Source organism: Gossypium arboreum, chromosome 9, assembly GCF_025698485.1.
Source record: "Gossypium arboreum isolate Shixiya-1 chromosome 9, ASM2569848v2, whole genome shotgun sequence".
Taxonomy (NCBI): domain Eukaryota; kingdom Viridiplantae; phylum Streptophyta; class Magnoliopsida; order Malvales; family Malvaceae; genus Gossypium; species Gossypium arboreum.
The window spans coordinates 76,256,312-76,271,990 of record NC_069078.1 but is presented as its reverse complement, the minus strand read 5'-3'; the positions used below and the strand labels follow the sequence as shown (position 1 = coordinate 76,271,990).

Here is a 15,679-nt window from a genome sequence, read left to right as displayed (position 1 = left end):
ATAGATTAACAATAAAATAAGTTTTATATAATATCCAAATAATAACAATAAAATAGTAGCAACATAATAGTAAAACGGTAACAAATAGGGAGAAAACAACAAGAAAATTCGGGCTGGGCCAGGCCCAAGCCAAAAATACCTTACTCGATGCCCGACCTGTTTTTTAAACGGACCTTATTTTTTGTCCAAACCCATTTTTTGGGTCTATATTTTTACCCAAACCCTCCTACATTTCGGGCGGGTCCCATAATCAGGTCTACCTCCGTTTAAATAGTACAAATTAATACAAATCGAAGTTATATTCCAAAGGTATTTATTCAATGTTAAAAATAAAAGAATAATAATAAAAAATATTTATTGATTGAGTTTTAGTTTGATTGACATATGTATTATTGTCGGTGCAAGATGATGTGAGTTCGAGTGTGTTGATACACGTTATCCTCTTGTTTAAGGGTGAGGGAGGGATTATATGAGATTAATGTTAAAAAAAAATTACTTTGTATTTTAAAACTTATTTATGGTTTATTTGGAGGAAGATCCATTGCTACACAATAATTATAACAAAGTCTTGATTTGAACAAAGAAACACTTTAAATTTTCCCAAACCAACCATCAACTGATTTTTCTATTTTTACTTACTAAAAGTTGGTGCACAACTGAAACAAACTGGGGAACTTAGTTATGTGAAATGGTTTTTTCATTAAGGGTGGGTTTGGGGCGGTGGTGCGGTGCGGTGTGCTGGATTTAGCTTACTTTTTTGTCTCACACTACAGTATCGCTACAGTATCTAATTTTACTGCCACCGTTGTTTTTACACTAACTGCAAATAAACGCACCGCCCATCCAAACTCACCCTAAATGTAATAATCCTTATCTATCTTTTGTGGGAAACAAAAGTATCATAAACACCCTTACTATATCATATATTGTATTTTAGTTCTTCTACTGAAAAATTGAGTAAATTAATTCATGCACATGAGATGAATGAGCAAAATAGTCCCTCTTATTAAAATTTGATGTTTATATATAATAAAATATACCCTTATTCTTTTATTGGAAGCAAATTAAAAAATTTAAACTAATTAGTCTAAAGGATAAAAAACTTTAGTAACAAATTTAAAAATCAATTAAACCCTTTTAAAATTTAAAATTTATTAAAAATTATAAATAAAGTTATAAAAGAAAGTTCGTATAATTTTAAAATTTTTATTAAAAATAACAATATTAATAGATTAAAATCTAATGGTTATAAAATTTTTAAAAATTGACTCCTATTTTTACTAGATCGATATTGTTATTTTTAATAAAGATTTTATAATTTTATAATTTCAAGCTTTTCTTAATGAATTTTGTTTATAACTTTATGGTTTTTAATAATTTTAAAATTTTAAAAGGACTTAATTGATTTTTAAAATTTGTTATCAAGGCCTTTTTAGCATTACTTTCATTAGTTTTAAAAATTTCTAATTTACTTCCAATAAAAGAGTAGGGGTCAAATTGAATAAACAGATAGATGACTAAATTTATTACTGTCGAAACCATCCCTCTTTCAAAACATTTTAAATATTCATATTAATGAAAATACGGGGGAATCGATTTTTGAAAAGCAAATAGAGTGCCACCGATCTTTGTTTTGATGTGATCGGGTCATCTAAGAATTTGGTTATTTTAATAAAACATTTTCGGTTTATTAAAACAACGACTCTGGTCTACGAAAATTTCAGAAAACGGGCTCGGGAGTCGGTTACGCATGAGGAAGGATTAGCACCCTCACTACGCCCAAAATTGGTACCAAATTGATTAAATACTGTCCTTATGTCTAAAAATGTTTTTTGGAATGTGGCTCTTTTTAATAAAAGTTGAATAACCCGAGTTGATTGTCAAAAATCTTTTTGTTTCGACGTCCAAAAATTTACAATTTGAACTTGACAAAAGGATGCACAACTATTCGGTCCAACGAAAAACCGAAAACCAGTACAGTATGGCACGATTTCTTGAATTTCCGAACATCGAACATTGCCTCACCTTAGAAAATACGAGTGAAATTCCGAAGGGATCTTTGATTGTTCTGAGCAAATGAAAAAGCGCAACCCAGCACGATAGGGCTCGATTCTCAAATTGCCAAACATCGAACGTCGCCTTTGTTTTGAAATTTTTTTAATAAACATGAGTGAAAACCTAAAGGAATATTCGATTGCTTTGAACAAATGAGAAATCACAACCCAGCACGATAGGGCATGATTCCCGAATTATCAAACACCGAGTATCGCCTTTGTTTTAAAAGATTTTTAGAAGACAATAGTGGAACTTTGAAGTGATATTCGATTATTTTGAGCAAACGCGAAATTGTAACCCAACACGTTAGGGCATTATTCCGTGAGTTGCCAAACATCGAATCTCGTCTTCATTTTGAAGAATTTTTGAATGAATGATTATAAAGCTAGCTTAAGACGTATTAATTCAATTTGAAATAAGACGAAATTAATCACGAATTTTGGATTTTATAGAACCACGTTTCAAGAACTAAGTGAAAAACGATAATATGGGGGCCATATATGCATGAAATACAATCGATTTGCGAACCCTAAAAAATATAACCAACCTAAGGAACATAATCCGATTACAATCACGCATGGGGAACAATTAATATGGCAATAACGAATAAAATGTAACAACGGCATACATGGCATAATAAAATTATTAGAGGCATAAAATAAAATGCGATCCAAAAAGCAAAATGGTATAAGATTATTGTAAAACAATGACAAACTTAATATACACATGCAACCATTAAGATATATCATAGAATGAATATTTTTAAGACACATAATGTATGAGTTGACAGATTTGCATAAAATAAGAATATATAATGATGGAAATAGATATTATAAAATACAATTTCGAATCAAATCATGTGCAAAATAATTAAAACACAAATTTATTCAAAATTGATAATTCACAAGATAATTTAAATAATATATTAAATATGAAAGTATAACAATACATAATAATATACAAAGTCAATTCATGAAACCTTTATATACAAATAAATATTGGGTATAATTATTGAAGAAAGAAATTAAAATTAATAATAAAAAAATGAAGTAAATATATAAGTTATATAACAAAATATACATATATAAAAATATAAGGATAATATGGAATATAATAAATTATATGATTTAAAAGGGTTCTTTAAAAATATTATACACATAAATAATTTTAAAAGAGGATATACATAGAAAAATATTTACATAAAATTATGTGAAAATAATAACATATACAATTAAAATATGTCATATACATGTGAGAAAATGTTAGAAATAATTACATGTCAAAATATCCTTTGATTAAAATAGGAATTATAAGGTTAACTTAATTTTATTGTAAATTACATACGTAATAAAAAATAATTACTGACACGTTTATTAAAATCTATATATAAGAATATCAAAACTTTAATAATAGATGCGAACTAAAGATAAATACAAAATATATGCTTTATTAATAAAAATTCCAATAATACAAAATACAAAGAAGTAATAATTCATAGAAAAGTAGTACACATATTCAACATATCTAAAATAACCAATCGTACAAACAAAATACCAAATTAAACTTGCAGTAAAAATAAAGAGGATAATTTGCAAATAAAGCAATTACAAAACAAATCAAATTTCAATGCATACAAATATCAGAGGACTAAAATAGTAATATTTCGCATCCACGATGCAGCAGTAAACCACAGATTTAATTGAAACCACAGACAAACTAGAGGGCTAATTTTAAAACATAAAATGAGTGACTCATGCGAAAATTGCGAATTGTGCGCAAAGGGGAGGGATTCATCGCTAAATTTCCCCATTCACCCCAACCATGCGCATACCCGGCCAACCAAAGCGGGTTGTCGCGCGGGTCCTAGCGCTATGAAAACGGCACCGCACTGATTAGGCCTTCATTTCCCCTTTTTACATTCCAGAACAATACACCCTCATTTAATTTTGAAATCATAACACAATTCTTGGCTAGGGTTCTTCCTGCAAGCGGCCAAATTACCATCAAATTTGGTATCCAGCAACGTGCAGAACCACTCCCGATTCTGCTACTACAAGTACTCAACCATCTATTGAAGAATTTGGTAAGTCTCTTTCTCTTCTTCTTCTTTATTTTTTTCTAAAACCTAGATGACAAACAAAAATATTGTTCTGTGAAGTTCTCATCGCGTAGCCACTAACCTTCATCAATTGGATGGCTAATGGCGCGGATGATGGTCGGGTTTTACCAACAGAGGCCTCAATTTTTAAAAACTGGTAATACTGCTTCTTTTTCCCCTTTTTCTCTTAAAAAAACGAATCCTATGATATTGTTTCAAGAAAAACGAAGTAGAACAAAACAAAACTTATGATATTCTTTAAAAAACGAAATAACTTTCAAAGCTTGAAACATGATTTAGTATCACTCGATCCTCGCCCCATCTACGCATGTTTGTGATATTGGGCTATCATCGGTATCGAGGCTTTTCTCTTGGTACTTAATCTTAAAATTAATTAAAGGAGAAATGAAGAAAAGAAAAAAACTGAAGAATCACCTTTCAAAACTTTTTGCTTGATTCAATATGATGCGAATGTATAGTATGCGTACAGTATCCTCTGTGTGTGTGTGTGTAATCTCCTTGTTGTATTCTCCCCCCCCCCCTTTTACAATCGAAAATCAAAGGCTTTATAGCCGAATAACTAAAAAAACAACAATTTTTGTCTTCTGCTTTTGTATTGGCTTGTTGCTGCTTTCGTTTGTTTTCTTTTGCAGGTACCGAGCACGGGGCTGTGCGTTGGCGCTCGGGTATGGGTTCAGAGACTGGGGCGACGTGAGGCCGTGCATTGGCCCTTGGCACGAGGGTATGGGGCGATGGCAGACAGTATGGGCGATTGAACTTGGGGGCTGAGAAGTTTTAGGACTAGTTGGGCTAAGGTTTAGTTTTGGGCTTGGGTATATTGGGCTGTTATATTTGCTTATGAGCCCGGGTAAATTGGGTCTGTACAAATACTATACTTTATATATAAATACCAAATTTAACAGAGGGGTTATTTTGCTTATTCATCTAACACGCATAGAATAATTTACCTATTTTTTTCTGGAGGAATTAAAATATAATTTATGGTATAATACATGGGGAGTTTTATAATATTTTCATTATCTTTTATGTAAGTTGATATTACACATCAATTATGAATTTATCAAAACTGTTAATATACTGAATTGTAAGTTTTAAAAATTATTTTATAAAATAATAAATATTTTAAATTGATATCACTCATCAAACTCAAACGTGAATTTATTGAAAACTCGATGGATTTTATATTTTGACAGTGATGTATAAAATTAATATTTTAGAAAGGAAAGGAGAGGATTGTTAGAAAAATAGGCAAATAAAATTTAAAACTTGTGCCAGAATTTTCAAACTAAAATGAAAAGCAATTAATGTAAGGAGAGAGAAGCAAAACTACCAGAAGAGAAGAAAAGCCTTAACTGCTAATGAGAAAAGATGTGGACACGTCACCTGCCTTGCCTCCCTTAAAAGCTCCTCCTTTTCTATACCCAACCCAACCCTGCCCTTTATACACCTACATTTTACTCTCCCCCACGCGCCACTCCCCTCTTCTCTTCTCTTCTCTTGTTTTTTTTTCTTTATTTTTACCCAAATTAGACTTTTTTATCGAATAATTCTTTTAATAAAAGAATACTTAAAACTTTTTTATTTATGGATTTATATGTTTTCCATATCACGTCTCAGCTTAACAATATGATTAATTAATGAAGTTTGTTGGTAAAAGGCAATAACGGAGTTTTTTTAATAAAATTGAGAATTTAATTAAAATTTTTAAATATTTCGTGAGATTAATAAGGATTTTAGAAAATTGAAGAGATTTTAATTAAAATTTTCTTAAAAAATTAAAAAGTATAACGAGAAATTTCAAATATTTGAAAGAGTGTAATTAAAATTTTAAGGAAAAAAAATCAAAATTTTGGATGGAACAAAACCACTTACGCCCGGTCCGCCTATGTAGAAAGGTATTTTCAGTTTTTTTATAAACCAAATGGAATTTAAATATTAAATAAATAAATTGAATTAGATTCAATATTAAAAAATCTAGGATTTAAAATTTTGATTTTTTTAAAAGTTTGTTGGTTTTCTTGACTTTAAAATTAACAAAAAAAAAAATATTTAGTCTTATTTTGCAGGGGGTGGTAATTAATAAATAGGAAAATAAAGCAAGATCTGCTACGAGGTTACCATCTCATAATTAGCCTTTACAACTTGTTCAGTGGGTGAGGAGTAAAGTATTAACCCAATGTATGACCTAATTACAAGTCTTACAATTATCATTGATTCAGAGAAATGTTGTTGAAAATGTTAATCAAATATCTTTTGAACTTGGCTAATCCAGTCATATTATCCTATTAATTTCAATAACTGCTAATTATTTTATAGGTTTTAACGTATAATATTAAAGAAAAAATCATTATATTTGAAAAATAATACAACTTGGATCGGAACCACGTCATTAACTTAAGCTTTCACCTATATATATCACGATCTTTTAAAAGTTATTTTAATTCCAAAATCCACAAAAAAAAAGATTATTCTAAGTAATTTGTATTTAAAAAACTAGTTTTTTATGTAAGAAGATAAATTTTAATTCGGTTATTTTTTATTTGCATGTTAATACTAGATCCCATAATACATGCTTTTATTTATATATTTTTTGTGTTTTAATTTTTGTTAAAAAGTTTTAAAATTTATATAAAATTTGATTTATTTATATATTCATATTATAATCTTATTTTTAATAAAGTCATCATATCTGATTGAAAAATATCTCTGTACCAATGACATGATAATACATGAAATTTCATGCAAGAAAAACAAGAGCTATTATTAAATTAACTCTTTAGAGACATGCGCCAAAATCATATATATAAGAGCTAAATTAATAACTAAAATAATATTAAAGGAGAACCTTGACTCATTTACTAAAGAATTATATATTAAAGTCCACTAAAGTTAATTAAATATATTTTTATAGATAATTTTAATTTTATAAAAAATAACTACATACTAAATTATGATATGCTTGTTATATTTTTTATATGATGTTCGTAATTAAGTATAATTCCTTCTCACTTATAAATAAGATGATAAATGTGCTTCAAAATATTTAATTCCACTTTCTCATTCTTTAATAATAATATCAATAGCAACTAAATTAAAACTTAATTGAGAAAATTAAAATTATATAATAAATATATTTATAAAAAGAATAATATAAATAATAGTTAAACAAAAATATAAAAATATTAAAATTATAAAGATTTAGAGTGAAAATTAAAAATTATTATATAATATCAAATAAGAATAACACCCTCAACATAATATAATCGATTTAAAATAAAAAAGAATTATTTGAGTCGTGAATGGTGATAGCGAATTTAAAATGGTTTAGTAGAGATCGAATGAAAATTAAAGAGACAGAATAAAAGAGAAGGAAAGAGAAAGCTGAACTGCACGCACTGAAACAGCGTGTACACAAAGTTGATAAACGAAAAGCAACTTCCTTTTAAGTACCGTTTCTCTTATTTTCTTCTCTGCCTGCCTTCTTAATTTCATTACTTCACTTTCTTCTTCTTCTTCTTCTTCTTCTTCTCCTATCTCTCTCCTTGTCTGGAAACTGACACAAAACGCAGGCAGATGAGTCGTTTGGCCCCCTTATCAGAAGAGCCAATAAACGAAGACAACTCTGCAAACTGTTCGAAGAAAGGCCTGTCATGGAAAAACTGGCTCAAAACTCATCTCTCTCTTGTCTTTAACAAGAAGTCTGACCTTAAAATCCTCTTAAGCGTTTTGGGTTGCCCTCTTTTCCCTGTTTCCGCCCTTTCCAAACCACCCATCAATGAGGTAAACTAACACCCTGCTTCTTTTCCTTTTTAACATTTTGCTTGAATGCATGAATTTTATTGGCATTTGGATCACTTGATATTGGATTCATGCTTTAAGGTTCTAGTCTCATTGGAGCTTGTTTTTTTGCCTCCTTTTTCCTTCTTCTTTAAAAACCATATGTTGTAAACGAGTATTTGTTTACTCTTTAATTTGGAATCTATGAAAAGTAACCAATGGCTTTGTGTTTGTGCCTTTGTGGTAAAGTGTTACTGGCAAAGAGAACAAGGTTGGGTTGGTTTCTGTAGTGCCTCTCCACTGATATGGTGGCCTCAAAGTCCCCACTGGCTTCCCACCATGAAAGCATCCAAAAGGAAAAAAAAGTAACATTTCTTTTGTGGGTCCTTTATTTTTTTTTTAATATCAAGTTGAGTTTGTGTGAAAAGCTAGGTGATTTTTTTTTAATTAATCAAAAAGTCTTTCAAATATTTTATTCTTTTACTTTTTCTTTTCCTCAAAGTGAACACATTCAACATGGAATTACTTATATAAAATGTTGGATCTTGATCCTTTCAATTATCTATTCGAGGATGTTTTTGCGAGGAATCATTGTAACAGCATCCAAATTGCCTTTGGCATCCTCTAATTAATTGCCTTCTTTTTATGAATGGACCCCCTTGACTTGTTAGGTTTCAAGTATATTTTGTTTGCAGATGTAATGAAAAAAAAAAGATTCCAAAATTTGTAGGGCCAAAGAAAATGAAAAACAATGCAGTACTGATAAGTGTGTCTAATTTTGCTCATGTATAACTTGAAATTAAAATTACTGAAGGAAATTTCAGATTCAACTCAAAATAATCGTCTTTAATTGAGAATCAAAACTTTTGTGCATAACAGGTATCATCTTCAGCTCAATACATTATACAACATTTTACAGCAGCAACAGGATGCCGGAAATCGGAAGGAACAGTGAAGAACATTTTTGTGACCGGGAAAGTAACAATGGCAATGGTAGATGAGCTGGGTGCCACGGTAGGCTCGGTGGCTGGAGCTGCCGGAGTTGCGCAAAAAGGCTGTTTTGTTATGTGGCAAATGGTACCTAATAAATGGCTAATAGAATTGGTTGTGGGTGGTCACAAGGTTATAGCAGGTAGTGATGGCAATGTGGCTTGGCGGCGCACGCCTTGGCTAGGAGCACATGCAGCCAAAGGTGGTGTTCGTCCTCTACGCCGAGCTCTTCAGGCAAGTAATCTTTGTTTGATTTACTTATCTTAGCTATAGGAAAGTAGTTGTCCCTTTTCTTAGCTTAAAACTATTATTGGTCCCATTTGTTGGTATAAACAATAACTGGGGCAGGGTTCCTTTTACTTTTTTATAATTTATGAGTTAAGTTAGATCTATGGTATCTTGTGATGTTTGAGGTGTAGTGTGACAGCTGCTTTACATGTAACTATGGATGAATTCTCAAAATGGGTTGTTTACTTATTTTCTTTGGAGGATTAATGTGCATGGCATCAATATATGAGTGTTGAAATCATTGTCTCAATGGCCAATCTAAACCTGTTTATTCTGTAAATGGATCTTACCTTAAACCAGATCCAACAACCCAAGATATCGGATCTGGTTTCCCTGACACGTTCTAGGATTTGAAATCAGTTGAATTAATTTTATTATTCATTCACATTTCACCGAGTGATATTTTCCTGCTCTGAATTATGAAATACCAAAACACATTTTGCTTTGGAAGTTGAAAAGAGTACTCTATTGTTTTGACTATCAACAGCCAGTACCTAAATGTTTCATTTGGAGATGGTCCCATTTTATAATCAGAGTATGGAATAATTCATGTAGGGACTGGACCCTATGGCAATATCAGCTGTATTTTCCTCAGCTCAGTACATGGGAGAGAAAAGAATCTCCAGCACCGATTGCTTCGTGTTGAAACTATCTGCTGATCAAGTGGACTTGGCTGATCGGAGCGATAGCACCGCGGAGATGATCAAGCATGTCATATTTGGGTACTTCAGCCAAAGAAGTGGGCTGCTGGTGTTTCTAGAAGACTCTTACTTGACCAGGATTCAGTCACCTGGAACATACCCTACATATTGGGAAACCACAATGGCTACCAAAATTGAAGACTATAGGTTAGTAGAAGGTGTCATGGTCGCACATTCCGGTCAATCTAATGTCATCATCACGAGATTCGGTGACAATTTAAAGGCAGGCCTCTCTGTTACTCGCATGGAGGAGACGTGGACCATCGACGATGTTGCATTCAACGTCCCGGGACTCTCCCTCGATTGCTTCATTCCTCCAAAAGAAGTCCAGAAAGATTTCCCCGATGAGAACTTGGATTGGAGGTCGCCTTTGCATCGGTGATAAAAAGCCGATGGTACATGGTTGCTGATTGCTTTCAATTAAAAAAAAAAAAACCAATGGATTTCAATGTCATTTTAACTTTTTGACTGGAGTAGGCACTCAGATTAAGCATGTATATATATAAAATCAGATTATATATATTTGAGTCCAAGTGTTTAGGAACTAAAGAAGGCTTTCACATTCATTGAACTCATTGTGGGAATCTTTTTGTATCACTTAAAAAAAAAAAAGAGAGGGTATATTTCTGCAATTCATAGTAGCTCAGATCTGTTGAATGTCACATTGTGAAGATGACTTGCATAAACTGATTAAAAACATTTTGCTATTAGTTTTCTTATATTTTAGTTAAAGAGTAGGTAAGAATGATTTGCATCGAGAATTTGGACATACGTTTGGTGAATCGACTGACAATCCAGCACCTAACAAAGCCTTTTAAGTCAATATATTAATTATTTCTTTTAGTTCATATTATTTTGTGTATGTAAGAGCATTAAAAGTAGACTTAGAACGTTGTAATCTATGAATCTGAAGCTTCTAGATTAAAATATATGATATGTATTTGACTTTCATATATTAATACTTCAATGTTGGTGTAGCTTATTATTAAGCAGCGGAAGGTGCAATAAGTTTTTACTATCATTGAGTTTATATTTGGTTGGGAATTTTTTATATGGTTTTATGCAGTAAATTTGTGAGGGGTAAATGTAAAGGATTTATGGGTCATCTATCCATTTAGATCAAAACAAATTTGGGAATCATGATACGTGAAATGGGCGAATTTTTGGCCATTGAAATTAATCTCTTCAACCTCACTTAATCTCCTACACATCGGAACCATTTTCACAAACATTTCATCACTGCAAAACATAATTCTACAGGTTGTAATGTTGGTAAGATTGATTGGGTTATTTCTTAGGTTATACCTCAACAAACAATTACTCAATTATTTAGTGGGATCATATTATTGATTGTTGAATCATGGAAGGAAGTTCAGGCTCTAAATTGATGGCTTGAATTATTCCTATTAAAAGGCACGTATAACAGCCTTTATAAAATCGATTTATGACAAGGCATGAAAAGTTATATTAATTAATTAGGAACCTTCTATTATTGAAACAAATAGCTCTCAAACCTAAAATAAGATAATGAATTGAGGAAGACAGAATAGCAAATTATAACTCAAAAGCCTTGATTTTATTTTCAATAATGTAGACCACCAAGATTTTAGGTGCCTCTCCAAGTGTTTTCTTATTTGTGAGGCTTGGACAATACTTCAAACCACAATGGAGGAATCACTAGTGTGAAACAATCAAAGCTACAAATGTAGCTACTCAGTTCTTTAAGATCCTTGATAATTTTTAAGTAAATTTACGTGACATATCTAATTAATTTTTTTCTTAACAAGACGTATTCAAATTAACAGTTGATGTGTAAGGTTTTAAGATAAATCTCAGGAAAAATAGTATGAGAGATGAAACTTATGGTCATCGGTTTCTATCGTTCAATCAATGTAGACATTAATGATGACACGAAATTTTTTTTTCAATTTAGCAAGCATGATAGAAAGTGATTTGCTTTGATTGAGGAATGATTCTATCATCAAACAAATCTAAACTCATTACTTCGAGTTCAAGCTACAAGAAAATACTCTAATGTTGCTGTATATTTTCAAATATGTTATAATTTTTTTAAAAATTATTAATCATAACTCAACACTAATGGATGTCATATGTGACAGCCCAAAATTGACCCTAGTCGGAATGTGGTTTCGGGACCACAAAACCGAGGCATAAAAATAATTCAAAATTTATTTTGATACCTATAATATGTGTGTGCTCATGTATGACATTTTATGATGATTGATTTAGTGTTATAAAGGTGAATTTCACTAGAAAGGACTTGTGTGAGAAAACTTAGAAATGAGATAGGCAAATGTTGAAGTGGCCTATTGATGCACACTAGGAAATGTTGTCCTTGCATGTCAAATTCCCCAAATTTGACTATAATGGCCGCCAAGGTGGGTATGATGGGCAAGGAAAACATGTTTCCAACATGTTTGGCTAGTGAGTTATGTAGGAAGTATTATAATAAAAATAAGCATAAAAAAATGAAAAAAAAAAGAGAAAGATGAGCTTGGATGCCCCTTGTTGCCGTGAGTAGAGGAAAAGAGAGGAGAAATTTTGTTCATCCATTTTCACTTCTTGGCCGAAAATACTAAGGAAAAAGGGGGAGGATTTTTGCTTCATGCTTGGTTTAGAAGAGATCTAGAAGGAGATTTGGCTAAGTTTGCATCAAGATTAAGGTATGTATGAGGTTGTGTTAGGAGTTTCATGCATGTTTTGGTTGCTAACTTGATGTGCATGTTAGTCATGGCTCAAATCTTTGTTATGCCATGGAAATGGTATTTGGCCAAAGTTGTTATGGTGATAAAGCCATTGCATGCTAAGTGTAAAGCTTGATGATGATGCATGCAATGATGGATTGTCTACTCTTGAGTAAGATTTTGAGTTTTCTTTTGTTTAATCATGATTGAAGTTGAAAAGGAGCATGATTGTCATATTCGCCATGATGCATTCATAAGCATGGTTCATGCTTCTTGCATGTTAGTTAAAATTTGTGTTTTGGATGGCTATGGACACCTTGAAATTCGCCATGCTCATATATGTATATATATGTTTGCACATGATGTTTGGTTATGAACTAAGTGATGAATATGTTTGTTTAAAGAAGAAGATGTTGAAGAATGAATGTGAAATTGCAAGCACATTCGCCTAGCACACATATGAGTGCTTGATGCTATATTATAAGTTTTGAGCAACAATATGCAAAGCATTAACTAGTAAAATGCATGCTGTTTTTGTGAGGTATTATGCATAATTGGCCTCAACATGTACATGAATATTCGCCTTGGGTAGCCTATTGAAGGCCTTAGCTTTTCCTTGATGCTCGAATAAATTGTATTGAATTGCTTGATGTAGTATAAAATGTGCATGACCATTGTGTATTCAAGCTAAAGAGTGGCCATATGACCATTTAAACTCCTTGTCATATTCGCCATAAGCTAGCACAATGAGGTTTTAATAGATTGAATTTGTTTGAATTAGCTCAAGAGCTAAGAGGGCCACAATTGGACAAGGGAAGGAAAAAGTGATCGAATAGCCGTAAAAGCCGCTCGACAACATCCGAGGTAAGTCCTCAAGAAGTGACCTTAATTGAATTATGTGGAATGAAATATGGATGTATTGATTATTGATTTATGTGTGTATGAGTATTCAATTCTACCCGGCTAAGTCCCGGCGATTATGCTAATGATTATAATTGTGTTTGAGCCTTAGTAACGAAAATGAAATAGGTATGTCCAATGATTATTGATGTATGTGTGCATGAGAAATTGAATGATATCCGGCTAAGCCCGAAGACAATTATGTTGAAATTTTATCCGGTTAAGACCAAGGCAATTGTGCTAGCGGCTATATCCGGCTAAGACCAAGGCATTCGTGCAAGTCATTCTATCCGGCTAAGACCAAGGTATTTGTGCACATGCTTATATCCGGTTATATTCAAGAATCTTGGGCTGGAGGTGAGTGTTGGTTGCTGTAATAAATTCAATTAGTACACTCGAGAAGCCCAAAGAATAAGGTACGTTTATATGTGCATTGAAAGTCGACATGTTTGAGCAACATTCGCTCAATCGACTAATGAATTTCAGTTATTGAATTGATTGATACTTTGTGAAAGTATATAATGATGAAGTGTGAAGTAAGAATGTGTATTAATGAAATGATGCATTTGGCTATGTGAATGTATTGCTGTAATTAGAGTTGATTATATTCCTTGAGACTTACTAAGCATAAAAATGCTTACCCTTACTTTGGCTCTCTGTTTTATAGATTTCGCCGATAGCAATCGGATTCGGGATCAATAAAGTCAAGTCATCCACACTATCAACGCCTCTATTTTGGTATAAATTTTGTTTGAACTTTGAAATGGCATGTATAGGACTACCCTTGTTGGTTTAAAATGTGGTGATGTATATGTATACGGCCATGCGAAAATGGCTCGTAAAAGAAAGCATGAACTTGGACTATTTTTGGTTTGTATGTATATATATGGTGTCATGATGAGATTATGGATTGGAAATGGGAGTGTTGGTCACATGATCAGCCATTGGTATGGTTAAAATGATCATATATGAACCTATGTATGGCAAGACTAGTTGGTTCATGGAGACTACAAAATAGGTAAGACTTACCTTAAAAACAGATGCTGCCAGCTGCAGTGACGTGAATGTGAAAAATCACCAAAATTTGTAGGAATGGTATTAAATAGTGAATAAGCTATGTAAATGAACCTTGATGAGTCTATTTTCATATGGAAGAAACGAAATGGTCATAGGAGTTACATGTTAAGAGATATTAAAGCTATTGTGAGACAGGGCCAGAACGGTTTCTGGGTCCCCTGTCGCAACTTTAAAAATTTACTATAAATTATCCAGAAAGAATTAGGAGTTGTGCCTTATATGTACAGATTCCATTTTGAGTCTAGTTTCATTAGAAACAAACGGCACCAGTATTAAAGCCCTGTACAGAGAGATATTCAAGTTATAACTCGTGAAGGTCAGAGCAGTCGATCCCTGTAACATGGGTGACCTTAACTAATAAACTGTACCAATTGGCCCGACCAAAAATTCTAGAAATAAATCCATGGATGGATATATGAGTCTAAATTCAGGGAAAATTTACGAAACCAGTTTCCGAGTTTTGAAACTCGAGATATGATTTTTAAGGCGACGGTGACACAGTTTTCCAGCCTGACTGGAAATGTCAAATTGGTGGGCAAAACATGTGAACTTGGCTTGTTAACCCCTCGTGTCCGACACCGGCGATGGTCTCGGGTTCGGGGTGTTACATCATATTACGAGTTAAATGTTATCTTTCACAATTTCAAAATTTAATTTATATTATTACCGTTTAAATTTTAAATATTACACAGATACCTAAAAATATTAAGATACTATAATCGTATCATAATAATTATATTGATTCCAATTAATTGCAAATAACTTAACAACATAAACATCTTCACTAAACTCTCGACATCAATGAGTTTCAAAGTATCCTCCATAAATAAATATCACGAGAAATAACCCTTTACAAACTTATACTAATAAATAATATTAAAATTTGCTATTATGAAGTTAAAAACACACACCATATTATACTATATATATTTTGCAGATATTATATATATCATATTTTTCATAAATTTGAAAATTTAATTATATATTTTTATTTTATTTATTTTTAGATTTTAAAATTTATATTTATTTATTAACATGGTTAATTTTAGAATTAAAAGTGAAAGAAT

The 15,679-nt window shown here is 31.8% G+C and overlaps 1 protein-coding gene and 1 long non-coding RNA gene across 3 annotated transcripts; both read left to right on the top strand.

Annotated features, from left to right (window-relative positions):
• The first annotated feature begins 3,728 nt into the window (after positions 1-3,728).
• LOC108454633 (uncharacterized) lies at positions 3,729-5,077 on the top strand. The gene is made up of 2 exons (XR_001866748.2): positions 3,729-4,138; positions 4,214-5,077. It is a non-coding gene; the product is annotated as an uncharacterized LOC108454633 (long non-coding RNA).
• A 2,494-nt stretch (positions 5,078-7,571) lies between these two features.
• LOC108454409 (uncharacterized) lies at positions 7,572-10,482 on the top strand. 2 transcript variants are annotated; one of them, XM_017752860.2, is made up of 3 exons: positions 7,572-7,954; positions 8,831-9,175; positions 9,785-10,482. In XM_017752860.2, exons 1-3 carry the CDS (start codon positions 7,748-7,750, stop codon positions 10,310-10,312), a joined length of 1,080 nt encoding a protein of 359 aa, XP_017608349.1. In that variant the 5' UTR covers positions 7,572-7,747; the 3' UTR covers positions 10,313-10,482. The 2 variants fall into 2 exon arrangements, with proteins under 2 accessions (XP_017608349.1, XP_052875300.1); XM_053019340.1 differs by lacking the exon at positions 7,572-7,954 and adding an exon at positions 8,008-8,316.
• The last annotated feature ends 5,197 nt before the right edge of the window (positions 10,483-15,679 follow it).